The 21,739-nt window shown below is 33.8% G+C and overlaps 1 protein-coding gene across 1 annotated transcript; it reads right to left on the bottom strand.

Moving 5' to 3' along the window:
• Positions 1–7,991: 7,991 nt before the first annotated feature.
• On the bottom strand, positions 7,992–20,844 carry LOC142351546 (U3 small nucleolar RNA-interacting protein 2-like). Its single transcript, XM_075403629.1, has 2 exons — positions 20,432–20,844; positions 7,992–9,179 (listed from the first exon to the last, which is right to left on the bottom strand). Exons 1-2 carry the CDS (start codon positions 20,787–20,789, stop codon positions 8,080–8,082), a joined length of 1,458 nt encoding a protein of 485 aa, XP_075259744.1. The 5' UTR covers positions 20,790–20,844; the 3' UTR covers positions 7,992–8,079.
• Positions 20,845–21,739: the final 895 nt, after the last annotated feature.

The following is a 21,739-nucleotide window of genomic DNA, read 5'->3' as shown; positions in this document are numbered from 1 at the left end:
CTTCAGTGGGCGATGAACTGTATGTTCAAACGGGTTTTTTTGTTCAGTCTATAGATATACACATCGTCGAGGGTTGATTAGCGCAGACTATAGAACTATTTTATTTTTAATTTTGTTCTTTCAATGGAGTTAACGAGGTTTCAAATTTTGTGAACATTTGACTGATTTTCGTTCTTATTGTTCACATTTTTCGTAATTTACGCTATTCTTTCCGATTTTCCTAGAAAGTATGTTAAAATTGGTAACGATTTTGCCTTTAAACTTACCTCAAAAAACAAAAGAGTTTTATTGAACTGTTTGATTCAACTTTGAGGCTATATTTTTGCCAAATTTCACAAAATTCAGCCTTTCTAATCAAAATTGGAACGAAATAAGATTTCTTAGTTCACTTTAATTACAATTTCTGGATTAAAACTCCTAACAACTGCTGATAGCAGATAGCTAATTGTACATATGGATCCATGTGCAATTGAACTTAAAATTTGCCGGCATTTGCTAAATTAACTCGATAATTATGCACAATGTATCATTATCATTGATACATTGATCTTATTATCAACTTATCCATATCCACTTTATTTGGTTTTATTACCTGGTCCTAATAGACGAACGGCAAAAGAAAGGCTAGAATTGGTCTGACAGCTGTTTCGTAACGTACAAAATATTTAGAGTGCAATCAGTCGGTATTTTTTTAAAAGCCGTACTGATGACAACTCCAATTGGCTTCTTAAAGAGTTTCAAGGAAACCTATCTAGTTTTTTTGTCGAAGCTTATGGTCGTTTTCATTTTTAAAAACATATACTTTTAAAATAAACAATGGATTAGTGAGCTTTGCAACTTGTTTCTCTTTTTGGTCGAATTGTAGCTTAAGTAAGCAAAGACAGTTGGCATCGTGTTTCTAAAGAATTGAAATTTAATATTGAATGCGTTTGTACGTTTTATGTAATTATTTTTCTGCTCCAACACTACAAGACTTCACCGAAAAATTTCGATATTTAAACTATTTTCCAGTCATTCAAATTTTTCTCTTGTCACATTATTGACAGGTAATATATCACACTACTGGCATTAGAAATTAAAGTACAATTGAACTCATCAGTTTTTCAGTGAATGGTTTTAGCTGCTTCTATACCGTGTTCCAGCAGAATTTAATGGATTTTTTATTTTTGTCGTTGTTTCTGCTCTCCTGTAGTCTTTTGACAATTTCTGGATAAATGTAGGTCTTAGCCGCTTCCTATGGATGAACAAATGAACCTATATACTGATTTCAATTGATAACTAAAGTTTTTATGGTTTTGAAATCAAAATTTTTTCAAAAAAAATTAAGTATGTTATCTTTATTGTTGCACTTTGCTGTTCTTTTCCTCTACTTTTTACATAGTCTCAACAATTACAAGTTAAACATCAAACTACTGGTTTTTAGAACAGTCAACTGAAAATATCGATTTGATCTTATTGTTTTAACGGCCTCGATACTGGTTTTTCAAAAAATTGTAACCTAATTTTTGCCTTTGTTCTTTTTGTCGTTCGAATGATAAATTCTGGATAATTGCAAAAACCAGCAGCTTCCTAGGCTATATTTTTGCCAAATTTCACAAAATTCAGCCTTTCTAATCAAAATTGGAACGAAATAAGATTTCTTAGTTCACTTTAATTACAATTTCCGGATTAAAACTCCTAACAACTGCTGATAGCAGATAGCTAATTGTACATATGGATCCATCTGCAATTGAATTAAAAATTTGCCGGCAATTGCTAATTTAACTCGATAATTATGCACAATGTATCATTATCATTGATACATTGATCTTATTATCAACTTATCCATATCCACTTTATTTGGTTTTATTACCTGGTCCTAATAGACGAACGGCAAAAGAAAGGCTAGAATTGGTCTGACAGCTGTTTCGTAACGTACAAAATATTTAGAGTGCAATCAGTCGATGTTTTTTTAAAAGCCGTACTGATGACAGCTCCAATTGGCTTCTTAAAGAGTTTCAAGGAAACCTATCTATTTTTTTGTCAAATTTATGGTCGTTTTCACTTTTAAAAACATATACTTTTAAAATAAACAATGGATTAGTGAGCTTTGCAACTTGTTTCTCTTTTTGGTCGAATTGTAGCTTAAGTAAGCAAAGACAGGTGGCATCGTGTTTCTAAAGAATTAAAATTTAAAATTGAATGCGTTTGTACGTTTTATGTAATTATTTTTCTGCTCCAACACTACAAGACTTCACCGAAAAATTTCGATATTTAAACTATTTTCCAGTCATTCAAATTTTTCTCTTGTCACATTATTGACAGGTAATATATCACACTACTGGCCTTAGAAATTAAAGTACAATTGAACTCATCAGTTTTTCAGTGAATGGTTTTAGCTGCTTCTATACCGTGTTCTAGCAGAATTGAATGGATTTTTTATTTTTGTCGTTGTTTCTGCTCTCCTGTAGTCTTTTGACAATTTCTGGATAAATGTAGGTCTTAGCCGCTTCCTATGAATGAACAAATGAACCTATATACTGATTTCAATTGATAACTAAAGTTTTTATGGTTTTGAAATCAAAATTTTTTCAAAAAAAATTAAGTATGTTATCTTTATTGTTGCACTTTGCTGTTCTTTTCCTCTACTTTTTACATAGTCTCAACAATTACAAGTTAAACATCAAACTACTGGTTTTTAGAACAGTCAACTGAAAATATCGATTTGATCTTATTGTTTTAACGGCCTCGATACTGGTTTTTCAAAAAATTGTAACCTAATTTTTGCCTTTGTTCTTTTTGTCGTTCGAATGATAAATTCTGGATAATTGCAAAAACCAGCAGCTTCCTAGGCTATATTTTTGCCAAATTTCACAAAATTCAGCCTTTCTAATCAAAATTGGAACGAAATAAGATTTCTTAGTTCACTTTAATTACAATTTCCGGATTAAAACTCCTAACAACTGCTGATAGCAGATAGCTAATTGTACATATGGATCCATCTGCAATTGAATTAAAAATTTGCCGGCAATTGCTAATTTAACTCGATAATTATGCACAATGTATCATTATCATTGATACATTGATCTTATTATCAACTTATCCATATCCACTTTATTTGGTTTTATTACCTGGTCCTAATAGACGAACGGCAAAAGAAAGGCTAGAATTGGTCTGACAGCTGTTTCGTAACGTACAAAATATTTAGAGTGCAATCAGTCGATGTTTTTTTAAAAGCCGTACTGATGACAGCTCCAATTGGCTTCTTAAAGAGTTTCAAGGAAACCTATCTATTTTTTTGTCAAATTTATGGTCGTTTTCACTTTTAAAAACATATACTTTTAAAATAAACAATGGATTAGTGAGCTTTGCAACTTGTTTCTCTTTTTGGTCGAATTGTAGCTTAAGTAAGCAAAGACAGGTGGCATCGTGTTTCTAAAGAATTAAAATTTAAAATTGAATGCGTTTGTACGTTTTATGTAATTATTTTTCTGCTCCAACACTACAAGACTTCACCGAAAAATTTCGATATTTAAACTATTTTCCAGTCATTCAAATTTTTCTCTTGTCACATTATTGACAGGTAATATATCACACTACTGGCCTTAGAAATTAAAGTACAATTGAACTCATCAGTTTTTCAGTGAATGGTTTTAGCTGCTTCTATACCGTGTTCTAGCAGAATTGAATGGATTTTTTATTTTTGTCGTTGTTTCTGCTCTCCTGTAGTCTTTTGACAATTTCTGGATAAATGTAGGTCTTAGCCGCTTCCTATGGATGAACAAATGAACCTATATACTGATTTCAATTGATAACTAAAGTTTTTATGGTTTTGAAATCAAAATTTTTTCAAAAAAAATTAAGTATGTTATCTTTATTGTTGCACTTTGCTGTTCTTTTCCTCTACTTTTTACATAGTCTCAACAATTACAAGTTGCACATCAAACTACTGGTTTTTAGAACAGTCAACTGAAAATATCGATTTGATCTTATTGTTTTAACGGCCTCGATACTGGTTTTTCAAAAAATTGTAACCTAATTTTTGCCTTTGTTCTTTTTGTCGTTCGAATGATAAATTCTGGATAATTGCAAAAACCAGCAGCTTCCTAGGCTATATTTTTGCCAAATTTCACAAAATTCAGCCTTTCTAATCAAAATTGGAACGAAATAAGATTTCTTAGTTCACTTTAATTACAATTTCCGGATTAAAACTCCTAACAACTGCTGATAGCAGATAGCTAATTGTACATATGGATCCATCTGCAATTGAATTAAAAATTTGCCGGCAATTGCTAATTTAACTCGATAATTATGCACAATGTATCATTATCATTGATACATTGATCTTATTATCAACTTATCCATATCCACTTTATTTGGTTTAATTACCTGGTCCTAATAGACGAACGGCAAAAGAAAGGCTAGAATTGGTCTGACAGCTGTTTCTTAACGTACAAAATATTTAGAGTGCAATCAGTCGATGTTTTTTTAAAAGCCATACTGATGACAGCTCCAATTGGCTTCTTAAAGAGTTTCAAGGAAACCTATCTAGTTTTTTTGTCAAAGCTTATGGTCGTTTTCAATTTTAAAAACATATACTTTTAAAATAAACAATGGATTAGTGAGCTTTGCAACTTGTTTCTCTTTTTGGTCGAATTGTAGCGTAAGTAAGCAAAGACAGGTGGCATCGTGTTTCTAAAGAATTAAAATTTAAAATTGAATGCGTTTGTACGTTTTATGTAATTAATTTTCTGCTCCAACACTACAAGACTTCACCGAAAAATTTCGATATTTAGACTATTTTCCAGTCATTCAAATTTTTCTCTTGTCACATTTTTGACAGGTAATATATCACACTACTGGCATTAGAAATTAAAGTACAATTGAACTCATCAGTTTTTCAGTGAATGGTTTTAGCTGCTTCTATACCGTGTTCTAGCAGAATTTAATGGATTTTTTTTGTCGTTGTTTCTGCTCTCCTGTAGTCTTTTGAAAATTTCTGGATAAATGTAGGTCTTAGCCGCTTCCTATGGATGAACAAATGAACCTATATACTGATTTCAATTGATAACTAAAGTTTTTATGGTTTTGAAATCAAAATTTTTTCAAAAAAAATTAAGTATGTTATCTTTAATATTGCACTTTGCTGTTATTTTCCTCTACTTTTTACATAGTCTCAACAATTACAAGTTGCACATCAAACTACTGGTTTTTAGAACAGTCAACTGAAAATATTGATTTGATCTTATTGTTTTAACGGCCTCGACACTGGTTTTTCGCAAAATTGTAACCTAATTTTTGTCTTTGTTCTTTTTGTCGTTCGAATGATAAATTCTGGATAATTGCAAAAACTAGCAGCTTCCTATGGATGAAAAAGGAACCTCTTCACTCATTTCATTTGATAGCTAAAGTTTTTCATTACTATAGAATAATGTTTTTTTTATAAATTTGGATTTTGCTCTTCTTTTTCTCATAAACTACAGGTTCGCAGATCAAATTATTGATGTTAAAGAAAGGGACATCTGAGCATATCCAAGGTTTTTAGTGCATTGCTCATTGTTATAGCGGCTTCGATACCGCTTTATCACAAAATATTTAGTTCTCTTTTGTTAAATTTTTGTCTTTATCGGTCTTTTTGTAGACATGTGACTTATTCTGAATGATGAAAGATCTCAATGGGTTTTTTGAGAAATAAAAGAAACTATTTATTGATTTCTGTTGCTAGTTTGTGTTTTTAAGTCTTTGAAACTACTTTGAAATTGCAAATGTATTTTTTAATTCTCCCCTTTTTTTTCTTCTCTGGAATACTTGTTACCTAGTCTCATCTTTCAGAGGTCATATATCTCATTACTGGTGTTCAATAAAGGAGCAATTGATTATATCTTTTTGGATTAGATTGTGGCTTTGACGGTTTCCACGCCGTTCTCCTGCGAAATTTAATGGATTTTTTCTTTTCGATTAATCGTTTATTTTTTAGAAGTACGACATTCTTTATAATGACAGGTCGGAAAGAAATTACATTGCGGTATGAACGAACAAGAACCTAATTAAAGAGACTCGGTAACAAGTAGACAAATTTTTAAAAAGATACGTTTGTTTTCTTGATAACAAGTAATTTCAAATTATGAAAACTCTAAAGGTATCAATTGAAATTATTTCAATTGATACCTTAGAGTATTTCATTATTTGAAATTACTTGTTATCAAGAAAACAAACGTATCTTTTTAAAAATTTGTCTACTTGTTACCGAGTCTCATCAAGGACTTGTCCCATGTTTTTTTTCTAATGAAGACAAAACTAGTTTGTTTATTTTTTGTTTTAGGTTTCATTCGACTTTTATTTTGTTATTATGATTCTTATTCAAAAAAAGACATGACATTGAGTTTCAGATATAAAGGTTTGATTTTTTGTTTGTATTGTCTGTATTGTAGTCTTAATAATGGCAGGTCTCATCGGCCCACTTTTTTGGCATTTTTTACTTTACTAAATGATTTGGATTGGAATAAATTTTTAAATTCATACAGCAACTATCTTTTGATCAAAATGTTTTGGATTTTAGTTTTCTGTCTCTTCCTGATTTGTTAGACAACTAAGCCAAATTTGTGAATAAGCGGGGTCGGATCATCATGTGCAAACGCATATATATATCACCGAGCCTCCTTGTTGTTTGTTAGTGGCAATTAAGATTTTTTTATAATGCTAACTATTCGCTCACAATCCCCAAATTAAACTTTGATTTTGCCAAGGAAAGTTTATTTTCTTCAAATTGTTCCTAATTTACTTTTATCGTCTATATGAGATTATAAATCAATTTGAATAGTTAGAAAGTTTGTTACTTAGAAATAATCTCCAGCATGTTTGCAATTTAACAATCAATGCAGAAATCAAAGCAAGCAGACCCAATTCAGATGCAAAGATCAAAAACGACAAGCGAAACAACGACACTAATTGCTGTAATAATAACATTATAATTTTTGTCTATTAGAGTAACATTGTGTCACGAGTGCAATCGGAAGAAAACATTGCTTTAATGGGATAGCATGCTATCGGGAAAAACCAAGTTGTGAGGAAAGCAGGTGTGATTAAACCATTAACAGGTTGACAGGCCGATACGACCTATTACTCCAGACTATTACGTCCTGGACTTTATTTTGGGTCCACCTTCAGAATTTAGATAATCCTATGCACATTTCAAACCACAATGTACAAAAATAATAACGATAAAAATAAACATTTGATCCCTGCCATATTTATTGTGGAATTTTTTTCAACTGGAGCCGTACCTTTCGATTGATTTCACTCTGAGGAAAAACAATGATAATAAATCGTTCCCAAGCACAAATTAACATTAACGGTATGAAAACCAAATACGTGTAATCAAATGAACGGACGGACAACAGGCAAATTGGCCAAATGGCTAGGACAACAGTCAGATATGAATTTTGTACTGGAAGATAGGAATGTTATCTAAACCATTTGAATGAGATTTAATCAGAAGCAACTGAGGCTCAATTATAATTATTGTTTTAAAATTATTAAAGTCTGTAATTTTAATATTAGTGTCCTAATATTTTCTAGTCTTTACTGTTTCGTACATATGCAGTTCTTTTACTATGACCATTCCCCATTTTTCAACGTTCTGACATGTTTTCGAAGTTTGAATTTTATCTCTATTGATTGATGCCATGTTATGTCTGCGGGTCCCTAGATAGGTATTCCATATTGCATAAACGACTTGTAAACTAAAATGAACTGTCTGACGCTTCAAAAAAATCCATCAAAATTAGCTTGAGGAGCATTTTTTGTACAATGAATGGAGTTGTTTAATTTCATGTTTGAACTCAATGATTTGATACCTGTTGTCGATAAGACTATTGGCCGCATTGATTAATAATTTATTGCTATTGCTATTAATTGCTATCTGCAGGCCGAGCTCATTGATATAGATTGATTATGAATATATTACGAATAGGAGCTAGGCTATAAATACTCAACAGATTTCAGAAAAGAACTGAGACAAAAACTTAAATTTTTAGATTTGTGCTTTTGAAGTAATTCAATTTGAATTGAGATTATCACACTTTGCTCATAAAGTACTCATCAATCTGAGTCACACAAACTATAAACAACAATTGAGTTTTTACAATTTTGGACTACTTCAAATCTTCCCAGTTTGTTCTCTTTTGATACTCCCAAAACCATTCTTTTCACATCAGGCGTGAACAGAATGAAATTGACAAAGCCAAAAACTTGAAGAGAACGAATCAAAGACAATTTCTCAAATTGCAAAACTTTCCATATTTTCACACTTCCATCACATGACGCGGATGCCATAATATCCGAACACTTCACACTTGAAAGACTTGAGACCCATTTGGGCGCATGTGCGCCTGATTGTCTAAATATGGGCTTTTTCTTCCTCGTGCTCCACAAACACACACAGCCTGAACAATCTCCAGTAGCGAAAGTGTCACTGTTCAAATACAACACACAGTCAACATATTCACAGTGGACAAACACAAGTTGGGAACTCAAAGCCACTTTCCACAGTCGTATAGTTTTATCAACACCCCCACACGTAATAGGGTTCTCATCTATAATATCCACAGTGCTAATAGTACCTTCATGGCCACATAAATTATCCAATAAAACCTCATCGTCAACTTGCCAAATTTTTACAAATCTATCGGCAGAGGAAGACAACAGTTGGTATGAATGTGGTCGGAATTTGACACATATTACACTGGACTGATGACCTTTCAGCTTTGTTAAAATAGTTCCATTTTCAGGGTTCCAGATGAAAACCTCCGAATCCTTTCCGGCCGAAGCTAAGAATTTAGAGTCTTGGGAAATATCAAGGCTGTTAACTTGACCTTTATGACACACTCTGTTTTTGTCACTCTTTTTCTGCCCCTTTACCATCCATATTTTGGAATTCTTCTCCAAACACCACTTGATAATGGAACAGTCTTTGGCTCCAGTGTAGAGTTCCCGTCCATTTGAACTCAAACAGCCACAAGTGATGCAGTTCTTGTGACCTCTGAATGTCGCGATTGCTTTCGGCTCATTGTCAGTGAACTGTTTTGAATATGATTTGTGCAGTTGTCCTGTTTCAATCGCATTCTCCGCCCGTAGTTGAAGGCCAACTAGAGCATCTTCAAAATTGATGGCATCTAAGTCTTCGCCACTTTCTGAATCACCTAATCAAAAAACGCACAAAATTTAACTCATTATTCTCTAGCTACAAAGAATCAACTATTATAAATGAACTATAGCACTTCAAATTTAAGCTGATTATGATTTAATTCATACACAGTGTGCAAACGGTAATAAAAATCTTGGAAAAAGGAGCCGAAAATAAACTCGGTTAAATTGCATTTATTCGTATATAAAATGCAACAAGGAGATTCCCTAATGTGTGTTTGCATGCACATAAAGTTCCGACGCTCCTCATCTACATTTTCATTTAACTGTCTACCAAATGAGTAAGAGATTCAAAAAATTAACATATCGTTCCACAAACCACTAAATGAATAAACAATCTACCTTAGAGGGCCGATGAACATGTCATTAATGCGACTACCAGAAGTAACGGCGATAAAAATCAAATAATTACAAATATTAATTACGACCAAAACTCCTTGTCAATTTTTTAAAACAATTAATAGCCAAATCAGAATGGCATCAGATGAAATCTATACTAAACATGAACCTGTACTTCATTGGGAAAAATACGGCACTCCTCTCGTGACTTGGTAACAAGTCGACCAGAAAAGAGCAAAAGGGAAAAATTGAAAAATATTGCTTTTTTTGAATTAATTTCAAACTGATTAATAACATTTTGTATCAGCTGTATCATTGAGAGACTAATTTGTACCTCCAAAAAAGTTATCAAGACCTTTTATTATCCAGGATATGTCATACGACTACAAAAAGAACGACAAATACAGGCAAAACGAAATTCAAAAAATGCACGAAAACGGTGTCCCAGCCCATTAAACATTAAGCTGTTAACTGAACACATTGAGAAATTTTTGATTGCGTTTTTTTCGAAAGGCGTCAGGACCGCCCATTACTGTGATACTTTGAAAAGAAAACAACAACCAAAAAATGGCCAAAGACGATTATTTGTTGAAACTCGTAGTACCAAGAACAAAGACCATTTGAGGACAATAAAACCCATATAAACAGCAAATTGTAGTTTCCTAGATAAGGGATGTGAGTAATAATCTACAGATAAACAGTAACAAAACTGGCAAAGCCCAAAATTCACAAGTTTTCAACAGAAAGAATAGACAATATGTCTTGCAACTTCTTAGAAAACTAATTGCGCCAGCTATTAGTGAGACTGGGTCACAAGACTATTCAATAAAATTATATACAAGTAGAACTAAAACAATTCACAAACAATACAAAACAACAGAGTTGAAGCCACTATCTTTATAAGATATTAACCGCGAAAAATTTAAATATTCACTCGCGTCTCTTTTAAACATCAGTCTTTTTTTAGTAAAAAGACTACCTCAAAGTGACAAAAAAAGTAACCATAAACATTGAAAGGTATCTAAGACTCACAAAAATCATGTCTAAGCCCTAAACAAATCAGTCAAAAAGTTAAACCAACAGAGAAATCAATGTTTGGTTCAACAAAAAATTACCGAGATCTCTCAAAAAGAGATCTCTCTCACCGAGGCCAAGTTACGAAAACGACACGAAAATTTAAAATACAAAAAAAAAATGAACACCAGAACAAAAAGGGAAAAGTTCAAGAACACTTATTACTTTCTTCAAAAAAATTTATTTGAAAGTCATTAGAACCATTAACTAAATACCGATGTCAGTTCTTAATTTCAGTTATAAACCTATAGTTGGCGATTGAGACCTTTAATTGCCCAATATATGGCATAAGACAACAACAAAACAAGTACAGGGCAAAAAGGAAAACAACTTGCCAAATTCTGCAAGGGAACGGTGTCGCAGCCCTTAAAACCATAAGACCGTAAAACGATAAATATGTTCAATTGCGTATTTCTAACTCTTTATTCAGTTGGATTTATCAGTAATGTGACATTACCAAAGAATCAAAAAAGACCAGCAAAAATGGCAATTCTGCACAAAAACGACAAAATTTTGTATGAAAACTCAGAGATTCAAAACCAAGAAGCCGTTACGGCAACTATGAACAATAATTACAAAACATTGTATGAGAACTCGTAGTATCAAAACCAAGAAGCAGCTAAAAAAACCGCCACAAAGTTTTGCTTGTATCCTATATCAAAATTTGGCCTGGATTCATTAAGACAAAAACTTGACAGAAATGAGATTAAGAAATTGACAAGTTCAAAAAACCACTAACAATTTCTTAAAACAAATATATTCAATGTCATAAGAGCTCTCATATAATAAGCTGCATTTCACATGTTCTCCAGCCACTTCCGAAGAAGCCATTTGTATCCTCGATTAATTAGACTTAGTAGTCAGACTGCAAAAAGAATAACAATTGAAGTCAAAACAAGAATTTAGTTAAAGCTTACAAAAACTCTTCGTCAAAGCCATAAAAACCATTAGATTTTCTTGGTAAACAAACTATATCTACAGTTGGCCTCATTTTCATGTAAATGGGAGCTGTCATAAATCGAGCCATGAATTGAAAATTATATCAGTAATTACCATCAATAAAACAGTAAAAGCAAAAGAAAAAGGCAGCGGCCAAAGAAAGATTTAAAAATTTTTGATTGTAAGAACCCTTGATGAGAGCAAACCTATCCATAATTTTTCCGCGCTCCTAAAAAATCACTCAATTGTTCCAAATGTTTGCGAAAGAGATCAATTGTTAAGTCACATACATGAACAATAAAAAACTGATACATTTTGTTTAACTAGTAAAATTTGCAAAAGAACGACAAAATTTTTATTAGAGAAGACCTTTATACGGCGCCGAATTTCATCTAGCTTTTTTTGGAGTTTACGAAGATTTTGTTAGCTGTTTCTAGTTCTCTACTGCCGGAAGAAAAAAAATGGACCAAAAAAAAAGAATATTTTGTGCCGTTTTTGATAAAAACTGAAAAGGTTGACTATGATGAAAATTTATCAAAAATGAACAAACCTCCAATCAAACAATTCAGCAAGGCTTTTCCACCTCCAACGGCAACAATAACACTATTGTTAAAAATTTCAACATATTTGTAATTATGAAAAAACTGAGAAAATTTTAACAAAAATTATTGAAAAAATGAATAAAAACTGTCGAATATTCGCCATACTGTAAACCTCGATAACTCCCTATATAAAACAAAATTCGAAAAAATATCTTTTTAATTTCATATTCTAGGATGCGCGTACTTTCTAATGATACCACTCACAACTCTCCACGATGAATATATCCATCGGCCAAAATTGTCTACAAAAAAACTCATTTGAGTATATAGTTCCTGCCTCTGCACTAAAGTGGCGGTCGGAACATTTAAAAATCCATTGACTCCAATCGAATTGGGAGAAAAGAAATGTACCCTTTTGAAAATTAATAAACACAAAAGGTCCAGAACTAGAAACTAGATCGGTCTCAAATATTGATATGTGTTTGTTTACTAATTAACCATTTAGATTAACAGATCTGAACTTAAAAATGCAAGCCACAAAATATTACAAACAAAAAATTAGCCAAACCAATCGTATGTGCAGCACATTTTCTGCCAATATCTAAACACCCAGGCTTCAACTGGCAAAAAATAGAAATAAAGATGTCGCAAAGTGGAAAACTGGCAGAAATAAGAAAATCAAATAAATTTCTGAAATGATACAACCAATAGAAGCAAAAAGGAACTAATCTTTGTCCGAAAATTTAACCGAAAAAATAAGAACGCCCCTCAAACCGATATTGAAATTGAAGACAATAAATACAACGACTGATACAAAACCGCCAAAAAATTGAATCTATTAAATTACTAGTAAACTCACATTATATTTCAAAAAATGGAGAAAACGCGCATAGATATTACAACGAAATTATGGATTAGCCTAGTAGATTCATTTGGGTAATGAAAGGGTGTAAGTTTCCAACACTGATTTAAAAATTGCCACAGCACAAAAAACTTTTGCTCGCTTTAAAAAAAATTTCTTACACCTACAATTGCCACTATCTCATAGAAGAAGCATGAAAAAATAATCACTATATTCTCGTTTATTTTTATAATCGTTCAGCACGTTTACCTTAAAACGGAGGATGAGATATTAGGCGAAAACTCGTTTAGACGAACACATTTCTTGTAGCCACTAGGCAAGAATTTTGAACTAAAGTTTTGTGGACACTAGGCGAATACCAACTAAAACACTGAAGGACTGTAGTTAAAAATCTACTTGAAGCTATAAAGTACTCAGGTATTCCTAACAAATGTCCATACATGAAAAAGAATAAACAAAACACATTTAAAATGTATCAGTTTTGCTCCGTACCATTCCGGCAAAAATAATTGGCGAAAAAAACGAAGGAAAGAGTCGAAAACATTAAATATAGCCGGCAGATTCCCGGAAAATAGCCGAGATAGACGCTTGTGGCCTCCCATGAATTGAAACACCTAAAGAAATAAGATGGACAGATCGACCATCAGTCCTTTAATAGACCATTAGACTTTTTAGGTTAGATTCGGATGTCAATTTTATGACACATACTGTCTATAAGGAGAGCTTTTTCAAAATTGACATTCGAAATCAAAAACTCAAGACTAATATTCAAGAATTAGGCCATATAAGTTTGCAATTACTTAGATGCACACTATTGATTTTTAATTAAAATGTTCATAAAATTTAAAGTTCCATAAGTGAGTTCAGAAGTCATTTTTTCGAGTGAGGTAACTCACGCAATTGACCTTAAAGCAATGATGTCACGCACACAAACTTTTATTGCAAAGCAATAGAAGTCATTGAAGTCAATTCTAAGAAGTCAATTCCAAGAAGTCAGGTCGTAAGAATCATCGATGGAGACCACGAATTAAAAAAACATAGAAGGACAAGTCCTGACGTACAATTCCTGACGAAGAATTTTCATTGACTAAACAGAAAAACTAGACCTAGAATGGACTACAAATGAATTGAGAAAACCATTAAAAAATCAGATCAAAAAAATAAGAAAAAAACAAAATCAATGTCAAAATGCCGCATGTGAACGAAAAAACCACTCGCGAGAAACGAAAATTTAATGCAAACAAAAAACTGGGCCTACAATGAGCTGTGAATGGATTGCGAAAACCATTTAGAAAAAAATCCGATCCAAAAAATCGAAAAAACAGTAAAAATCAGAGTGAAATTGCCGCATGTGAACAAAAAACAACTACCGAGAAAGCGAATTTTTGTTCAAACACCATTTTCTCACTCTACTTTAAATTTAGAGCGAAAATAATTCACGCCGCAAAACCACTCGCTTTTTCGCTCCATTTCCTGTTTCGGCGTGACCAAAATCACTACTCCAATTTCACTTCAAAAATCATGAAAATGTGTGAACAGATCTTAAAAAAAAACATAGCCGGAAGAATTCCGGAAACGACTCGAAGTAGAAATTTGACTTTTCTCACTGATCAGATGTATCACCAGCATATTACCAATCGACAAACAGTGCAAGCAATTCACAAAGAAAAGACTGGAGAACTGGAAACTTGCCAAAGGACAAAATCAAAAAATAATATTCTCTAAAAATCCAAACAAAATTCTCTACAAAAAGATAACATGCAGCTTCCCATCCATAACTCAGAGAAATCAATTAGTTATATATTTGGCTAGATCAATCGCCCACCTAGTACTTGCAGAAACGTTAAACAACAAACTAAAAAAAGACTAAGAAAAACTCTTTAACGAATTAGAGATTTGTATAAATTGTTTAAATGAAAACTGCCCTGCTAAGCCTTCAATTGCTAATTCATTGTATCGAATCCTACAAAAATGCTCCTTATTGAGAAAAAGTTACCCACATAAAACATTAAATTGGAAGAAATAGGCAAAAAAAACTTTTAGACAAAAAGTGGCCAAAATTTGCTCTGATTTATTTGATTTTCTTTAACAAAAACAACTCGAAACCAATATCAATCAAAATGAGAGACATCCAAAAGAGCTACAACAACTGACGTCCACCATAAAACTCCCCAAATGCTATCAAAGGTTGAGGAAGTATAGAAGCGACATTTAAAACCAAACTAAACAAAAAAACGAGGAAAAGTAAGTGTTTTTTAAATTTTACACGACAAAATAAAGCCAAATGAAGTTACTTTGAGGAAATAGAGCAATGTAATGCTCGCGAAATAATGGGCAAGTCATAACAATCTAAAAAAATTGTCTACGATTGAAAAAAAACGAAAAAAGGCAAAAATTTTAAAAAAGTGGTTGAAAAATTCTCATTTTTTCTGTCATTTTTCTTCAGAAAAAATGTTTAAGATCAACAAAGTTGTTATCAATTTATTGTTGTATCCCTGATATTCCTTGAGTAACGAGCTTCTATGCAAATTGCACTTAAAGCAGTAAAACAAAAGAAAAGGCCAAAATACATTAAATTTCGTCGAAAAATCAGCAAAACTGATCAAAAACCTCCAAATTTTTTCACACATCAAATTCTCGCTCTCTCAAAAACAGCGGTATGAACAAAAAACCACTCTCTTTTCGCTCCTCTCTTCACTTTTGTTCACCAACCAAATCACTCCAAATTTTTTCACGCGTTTCATTTCCCGCTTCAAAATTCACTCCAATAAAATTGATTAAAAAAAGGACTTCTCCAATACTCCTCTTCGAGTCGTAAAAAGACAGCGCCCCAATACAATTCAAATTCTTTGAATTGTAAAAAACCACGATGTCCCCAATAATAGCCGCTATCACTTCGCGGCTATTAAAAATATTCAATACTTAAATAAACATTACATTTTAAATAACTTACAGTTAAGGGACGTAAAAAAATAGAAAAATGGTACCAAAAATGCTGGACGGACAAAAAATGAAATGCTACAAATTCTCAATATTAAAAAATGCGATTGTTTTAATTAAGCTATTATCATGTAGAGACATTAGTTAGGGACGCTTGAGTTTTCTATAGCGTCAAGTACCGCTTATAAGTATTTTAATTGGTATTCGGCTTGTGTCCACAAAAATAATGGCTGCCAAAAAATGTGTTTGCCTACACACTTTCTCTTTACTCGAGGAATGTTTAGTTTTAAATACAGCACCCAGAAAAATAACCTGGCCTACAATAATTTCAAATTTGACCCGGAGCAGAAGACTAATTATCTTGCAATAAAAAGATTAAAATAAAAACACGAAAAAGCGCAGCAAGATTTTAATTTGGGCGAATGAAAAACCGTGAGTTCCGAAGATTTTATTTATTCACGTAATCAAAATTTGAATAACACAAAAAGAATACAACCACAGTCCAACCAACAAAGCGATCAGCAAAATCTTGCAATAATAGTACCAAAAAAGTATTACAAGCAAAGTAAAATGAAGGAAAGGGTTACCAACAACTGACACTTGATCTTAAAATTGAGAGGGCCAAAAATTATTAACAAATAAACGAAAACTAAGAAACAAAATTGCACCCCAGATTAAATATAAACGCAAAAAGGAGATACTGTCGATTTATTCTGTAAATTATGCTGTCAATTTATATTTACATTGTCTAATAAAATCATTTCGTGGAAAAAAAACAGATATAACTGGATGTGGATAAAACAGGCTTGCCCAATTCATACATTTTTCCTCTATTTCTCTCTCTCGGAAAAAAAATAACCACTACGTTTTATCTTCTGTTCTTCAGGTCCGTTAAACCCTTTATTCTGACATGCAGCATTCAGGCACGCTTCAAAATTATTTAAAACAGCCCCTATTCACATCTTCAAGTCGTAAATTAAGTGCCAAATTGTCGGAAAATACCCACCCCCTGACCCCCCTGGCTCCCATCGAGACTTAAGCATAAAGATAAAAGATACCAATTGACATCCTTTTTCTTAATAACTGTCCTTTTTAATCTTAAGTGTCAATAACTGTTCAAACTTGGTGTGCAGTTTCACGCTCCCAGGACCCATACACAATGCACATAAACTGCGAGAGACAGGTGTTTGCGGCGGGATCAGGCAAGCCCAGTCTCTCTGGTCCCTAGTATGCATTTGACTGGGAAACACATATTTGCCCTGATCCTCATCCTTGGCGGCATTGAAACAAACCCCGGCCCAACGCCATGTGCTATTTGTCACCGTAGCAACTGGAATCAATACGGCGTCTGGTGCGGCCACGGAGGATGGGTACAACTGAATTGCACCAACTTACAGTCCATAGAGCAATGGAACAACAAGTTCTACTGTAAGCGCTGCTCTTGGTGCAAGGCAATAGAAGCAAATACAGGGCAAAGCTTCCCCACTCACGACAACACACACCTCAATATTCCCCAACTGAATTGTAATGGTCTCAAACGAAAACTAGACAACACCATCATAGACTGGGTGCAGAAAAATAACATCATAGCTGCCATCCAGAAGACCAACCTCAATGAAAAAAACACCCTCAAAAGCCCATCCGGCTACTGCATAAACCAAGAAAATAGGCCCACAAAAGGCAAAGCTGGAGGGGTAGCTTTTATCAATAAGGACACAATTCTGTTTCAAGAACCTAACCTCAAGACTTTTGTCAAATAACTAGCAGTCCAGGCCATAGAACTCACCGCAGGTGGTAATAACATCAAACTAGTGAACACCTACATACAACTTTCGTCTCGCTGTGATGGGAGAGGATATCAAGACATAAATCAGTAAGCTACTTGAGTTAGAAGCTGCATTATTGTCGGTGATTTCAATGCTCATAGCCCTATATAGCACTCAAAAATATCGGAAGACATAAGAGGATACAACAAGTGAAAAATACCTCTCCAATCATGTAGTACTCAACGAAAAAGCCAGCACAGGAGTAACAGATTCTTGTAAAAGCTCCCCGGACATCAGTCTCGCAAGCTCAAGCTTAGCAAAGAACATCGAATGCCGCACGGAGTAAGCATTAAGCTCAGACCATTTATCGATAGTTCTATCCGTCACCTGTGACCTCATCACATACAACACCACAAAGAAATTTCATCAACTTCCGCAAAGCTGACTGGGCACGATTTAAAGAGGACATTGAATTAACAATGAAGAAATAACAAAGGCCAACAAATGGTCTTTTCCCCGTGTTTACCACGCGGAAAAGACCTCAAGGAAAGCTATAACCGCAGCGACTGGCAGTAATATCCCATAAAGAAGAGTTTAAGAAAAGGTGTCAAATTTTCCAAGCGAAGCAGTAAAGCTTTCTGAAAAAAGATGAAATTCAAAGAAAACATCCAGGGGACCCCAAAATAACGCAACTTAACATTGAAACTAAAATTGTTCAAAGTCATAAGCGCAAAAAGTAGATCGAGTTTGTACAAACACTCTCACAGAGGTAACTGCTCTAATCTCAGCAAAGTGAAAGGACTTCGTCAAGTAACGCTTAACCACCTGCAAATAGTCATATACTTTGACGATAACAACACTACTCTGCTCAACATGATCCAAGGGAATGCGCCACGAAGTTTAACAACAATACACTGCAAACACCAAGAAAAATGAAAAACAGAAAAGAAATACTGAAACAATCAGAAAACTGGAAATAGAGGGCAGAATGTTTAAAGGCAACACAGTGAAAGAAACTATGAGAAACAAAGAAAAGTAAGGCACTGGGTCCAGATAAAATAGCGCCAATCCACTTACGCCGTCTAGGTCCCATAGCACAGATATCTCAGTAACACCATAAACAATTCTGTGAACAGTGCGAAAATCTCGAGCATCTGAAAAGTTGACCGGGTTATACCCCGAAACAAGCCAAAAAAATCCATAGACGAATCTAAAAGCCTTAGACCAATTGCACTCCTCTCCCCCTTGCAAAACTAACAAAAGGCTCCTACTGAGTGACTTTATAGAATTTCCACTAAAAGAACATCAGCATGCCTTTAGATTTTAGCACAAAAACAGCTCTCAACATTGTCACCAACAAAAAAACCTTGCAACTCTACTAGTAGCCTTAGACCTCACCGCCACCTTCGACACGGTTTATCACAACCTACTGCTAAGAGACAAACTCGAGGCACCACTATCTAACTGCGCTAAAAGATGGGTCGCTTCACAATTACAAGGCAGGTTTTCTTACGTAGAAAATAAAAATCAAAGTGGAGAAAAGTCAAACAGGGTGTCCCCAAGGTGGTGTATTATCGCCAATGCTCTTCAAAATCTACATGAGCAAGCTGCCTCTACCCCCCAAACATATAAGCATCACGTCTTACGCTGATGATATAACTTAAACTACATCTCACCCACAGGTTGAAAAATTACGTGACCTAACAACTTCATACCTAAATACCTTACACGACTGGCTAGAATCAAGAAAACTTAAGTTATCTGCTGAAAAATCAAGTGCAACTGTGTTCACAACCTGGAGCAAGGAGGCCAAGTTTGACCCACACCTCACTATCAACAATTCACCAATTCTAGTAGAGTCCAAAGTTAAAGTGGGTGTTACCTTCGATAGTATGCTCAATTTTGGATATTAAAACTGAAGACTCACTATTGACCTTTAATTAGTAAATGTTCATAAAATTTGAAGTTCCATAAGTGAGTTCAGAATTCATTTTTTTGAGTGAGATAAGTCACGCAATTGACCTAAAAGCAGAAATGACGTCACGAACACAAACTTCAACTGCAAAACAGTAGAAGTCACTGAAGTCATTGAAATAGTCAATTCCAGCAAATCAGGGTAAGACGAAACAAAAATCTGTTAGACGATTAAAAAAAATAGGAGCGCAATAATAGTCCTCTGGAATTGCTGACGCGGTTATTAAAAATATAGCACCGTTGATCCCCTTGACACCCATGCGATTAAAAAGACAGAAATTGATAGCCGTTTTCCAAGTGTCAATAACTGTTCTAAATTGGTTAGCACAAATTGACAGCCTTCTCTTTCTAAATGTGAAAACGTGTTCTAATTTGGCGTGCAGTTTCAGTTAGATCATTACATAGCTACTCTTAATTCGGCTTCTAAACTGAAAGCTATTAAACTTGTTCATTACACCCACTTTAATGAACTCTAATGGCCTAATGCACTATGACTTAATCGTTTTGACCTTGACAGTATGCACTATATTTCATGAATTCCAAACTCCATTCAGTTGAAACAGGGAAAAACAATTAATATCTCATCCAACACTTAGTTTTGTCCTGCTTTTATTTCCGCTTTCAAATACAATCCAAAAATTTCCGATCAAAAAAAGACGCTTCAAGTTATAAACTCCTCTTCGAGTTATAAAAAGGAAGAGCACCTAAATGATTAACTGGCGGCCGCTATTAAAGACTGGAGCACACTAGTATCCATCAGAAGAACTGTCACCGTGTCTATTAATAAAGCATAAAGCATGAAGTAGTAGTACCTTGGTGGAATTGTCGTTTTCTATCTGAAGATTCCAATCCCAGTCTCACTTTCTCCCTCACTTGTTCAATGTACATTTTGGCCATTCTCAGTTTAGTCTGTTGTGCTGTCTCTTCCTCCTCACTCTTCTCTCCTCCACTCTCCAATTGATTCTCTTCACCAACTGATCTCTCATCATACTCACTCTCTGAACTTACTATTTCCTCATTCTCCTCTTCTCTCTTCTTTCTCACAACAATCCCTTTTCCACATGATTCTGTTGTAGATTTCGCAGAGCGTTTTTGGAATTTCGTTTGTCTTTTATGTCTCCATCCATCGCCCAAATCTGGCTTTCTTTTCCGAACAAAGAAGTTTGACATCTGAAAAGTGACAGAAGTTTCAACACTCGCCAACTTTGAAATTGAGATAAAATGCAAAAACGAGTCTGAGAATAGAAACACTTTCACCCCAGATACACCTGATAAGTCTGATAAAACTCGCCTTGTGGGAAAATTAATCAATAACAGAATTTTGACTCACTGGTAGGAACAAATACCTGATGAAATTTTTCACGTTTTTCTCTTGATGAGCGCGGGATCAAACCGTTAAATTAAAGAACCGGATTATGTGAGCAATATATATCTTTTAGCAACACCTTTTTAAGGCCCCATATTGTCGGGTGACCGAAGAATTAATAGAGTCATGAGCGAGGATATGGATTACACTTAACGATGACATTTTTAACACTGAGAAAGATTGTGAAAAGATATTTGACTAAGGAGTTATTGTTCAAAAAACAAAACTAAAAATTTAGATAATTTCAAAAAGTGAACAAGATCTGCTTTAAGTAATTTGAGGACTAAAAGTTCCGTGCTTTCTAATTCAGCTTTAATGCATCTGAGGGCTTCAAATTTGTGATTAAAAAATTAATAGAAAACTGGCGGAACAAAATTTTTGCAAATGGTAATAAACAAGACAGCTGCCACGTTTTGTAAAGTAGCCAAACTCTAAAACATCTATTGTTCTTCATTTCCCAATAGAAACCAAATTTCAACACAGGACAACATTGAAAAACAAAATCCTCAATTATATTAAGAACTTAAAGTCACCTAAGAGTTCTATTGACAACAACGCATGTCAGATCGTAACAGCTTTTTAACTTATCTGGTCAACATCTTTCGATGTTTTTAAAAGAACACATACAAAACATTGCCAAAGGTAGACCGGATTGCAAATTTGAGCCCAAGCACTCAAAATAATGACCATGATTAATGACCATTTTTATAGCCAGCAACCGACGAAAAGAACATATGACTTAATCTTTACCAAT

The sequence above is a fragment of the Convolutriloba macropyga genome, chromosome 13, assembly GCF_964194025.1.
Source record: "Convolutriloba macropyga chromosome 13, txConMacr16.3, whole genome shotgun sequence".
Taxonomy (NCBI): domain Eukaryota; kingdom Metazoa; phylum Xenacoelomorpha; order Acoela; family Convolutidae; genus Convolutriloba; species Convolutriloba macropyga.
The sequence above is the reverse complement of the archived record's forward strand: the minus strand, read 5'-3'. Positions and strand labels throughout refer to the sequence as shown.

What these genes read in the sequence shown, in the direction of transcription:
- LOC142351546 (XM_075403629.1), bottom strand. Translation starts at nt 20,789, where the DNA reads ATGTCAAACTTCTTTGTTCGGAAAAGAAAGCCAGATTTGGGCGATGGA. An exon ending in AAAACGACAATTCCACCAAG is followed by an intron (nt 9,180 to 20,431) that starts GTACTACTACTT and finishes TTTTTTGATTAG; the next exon opens with GTGATTCAGAAAGTGGCGAA.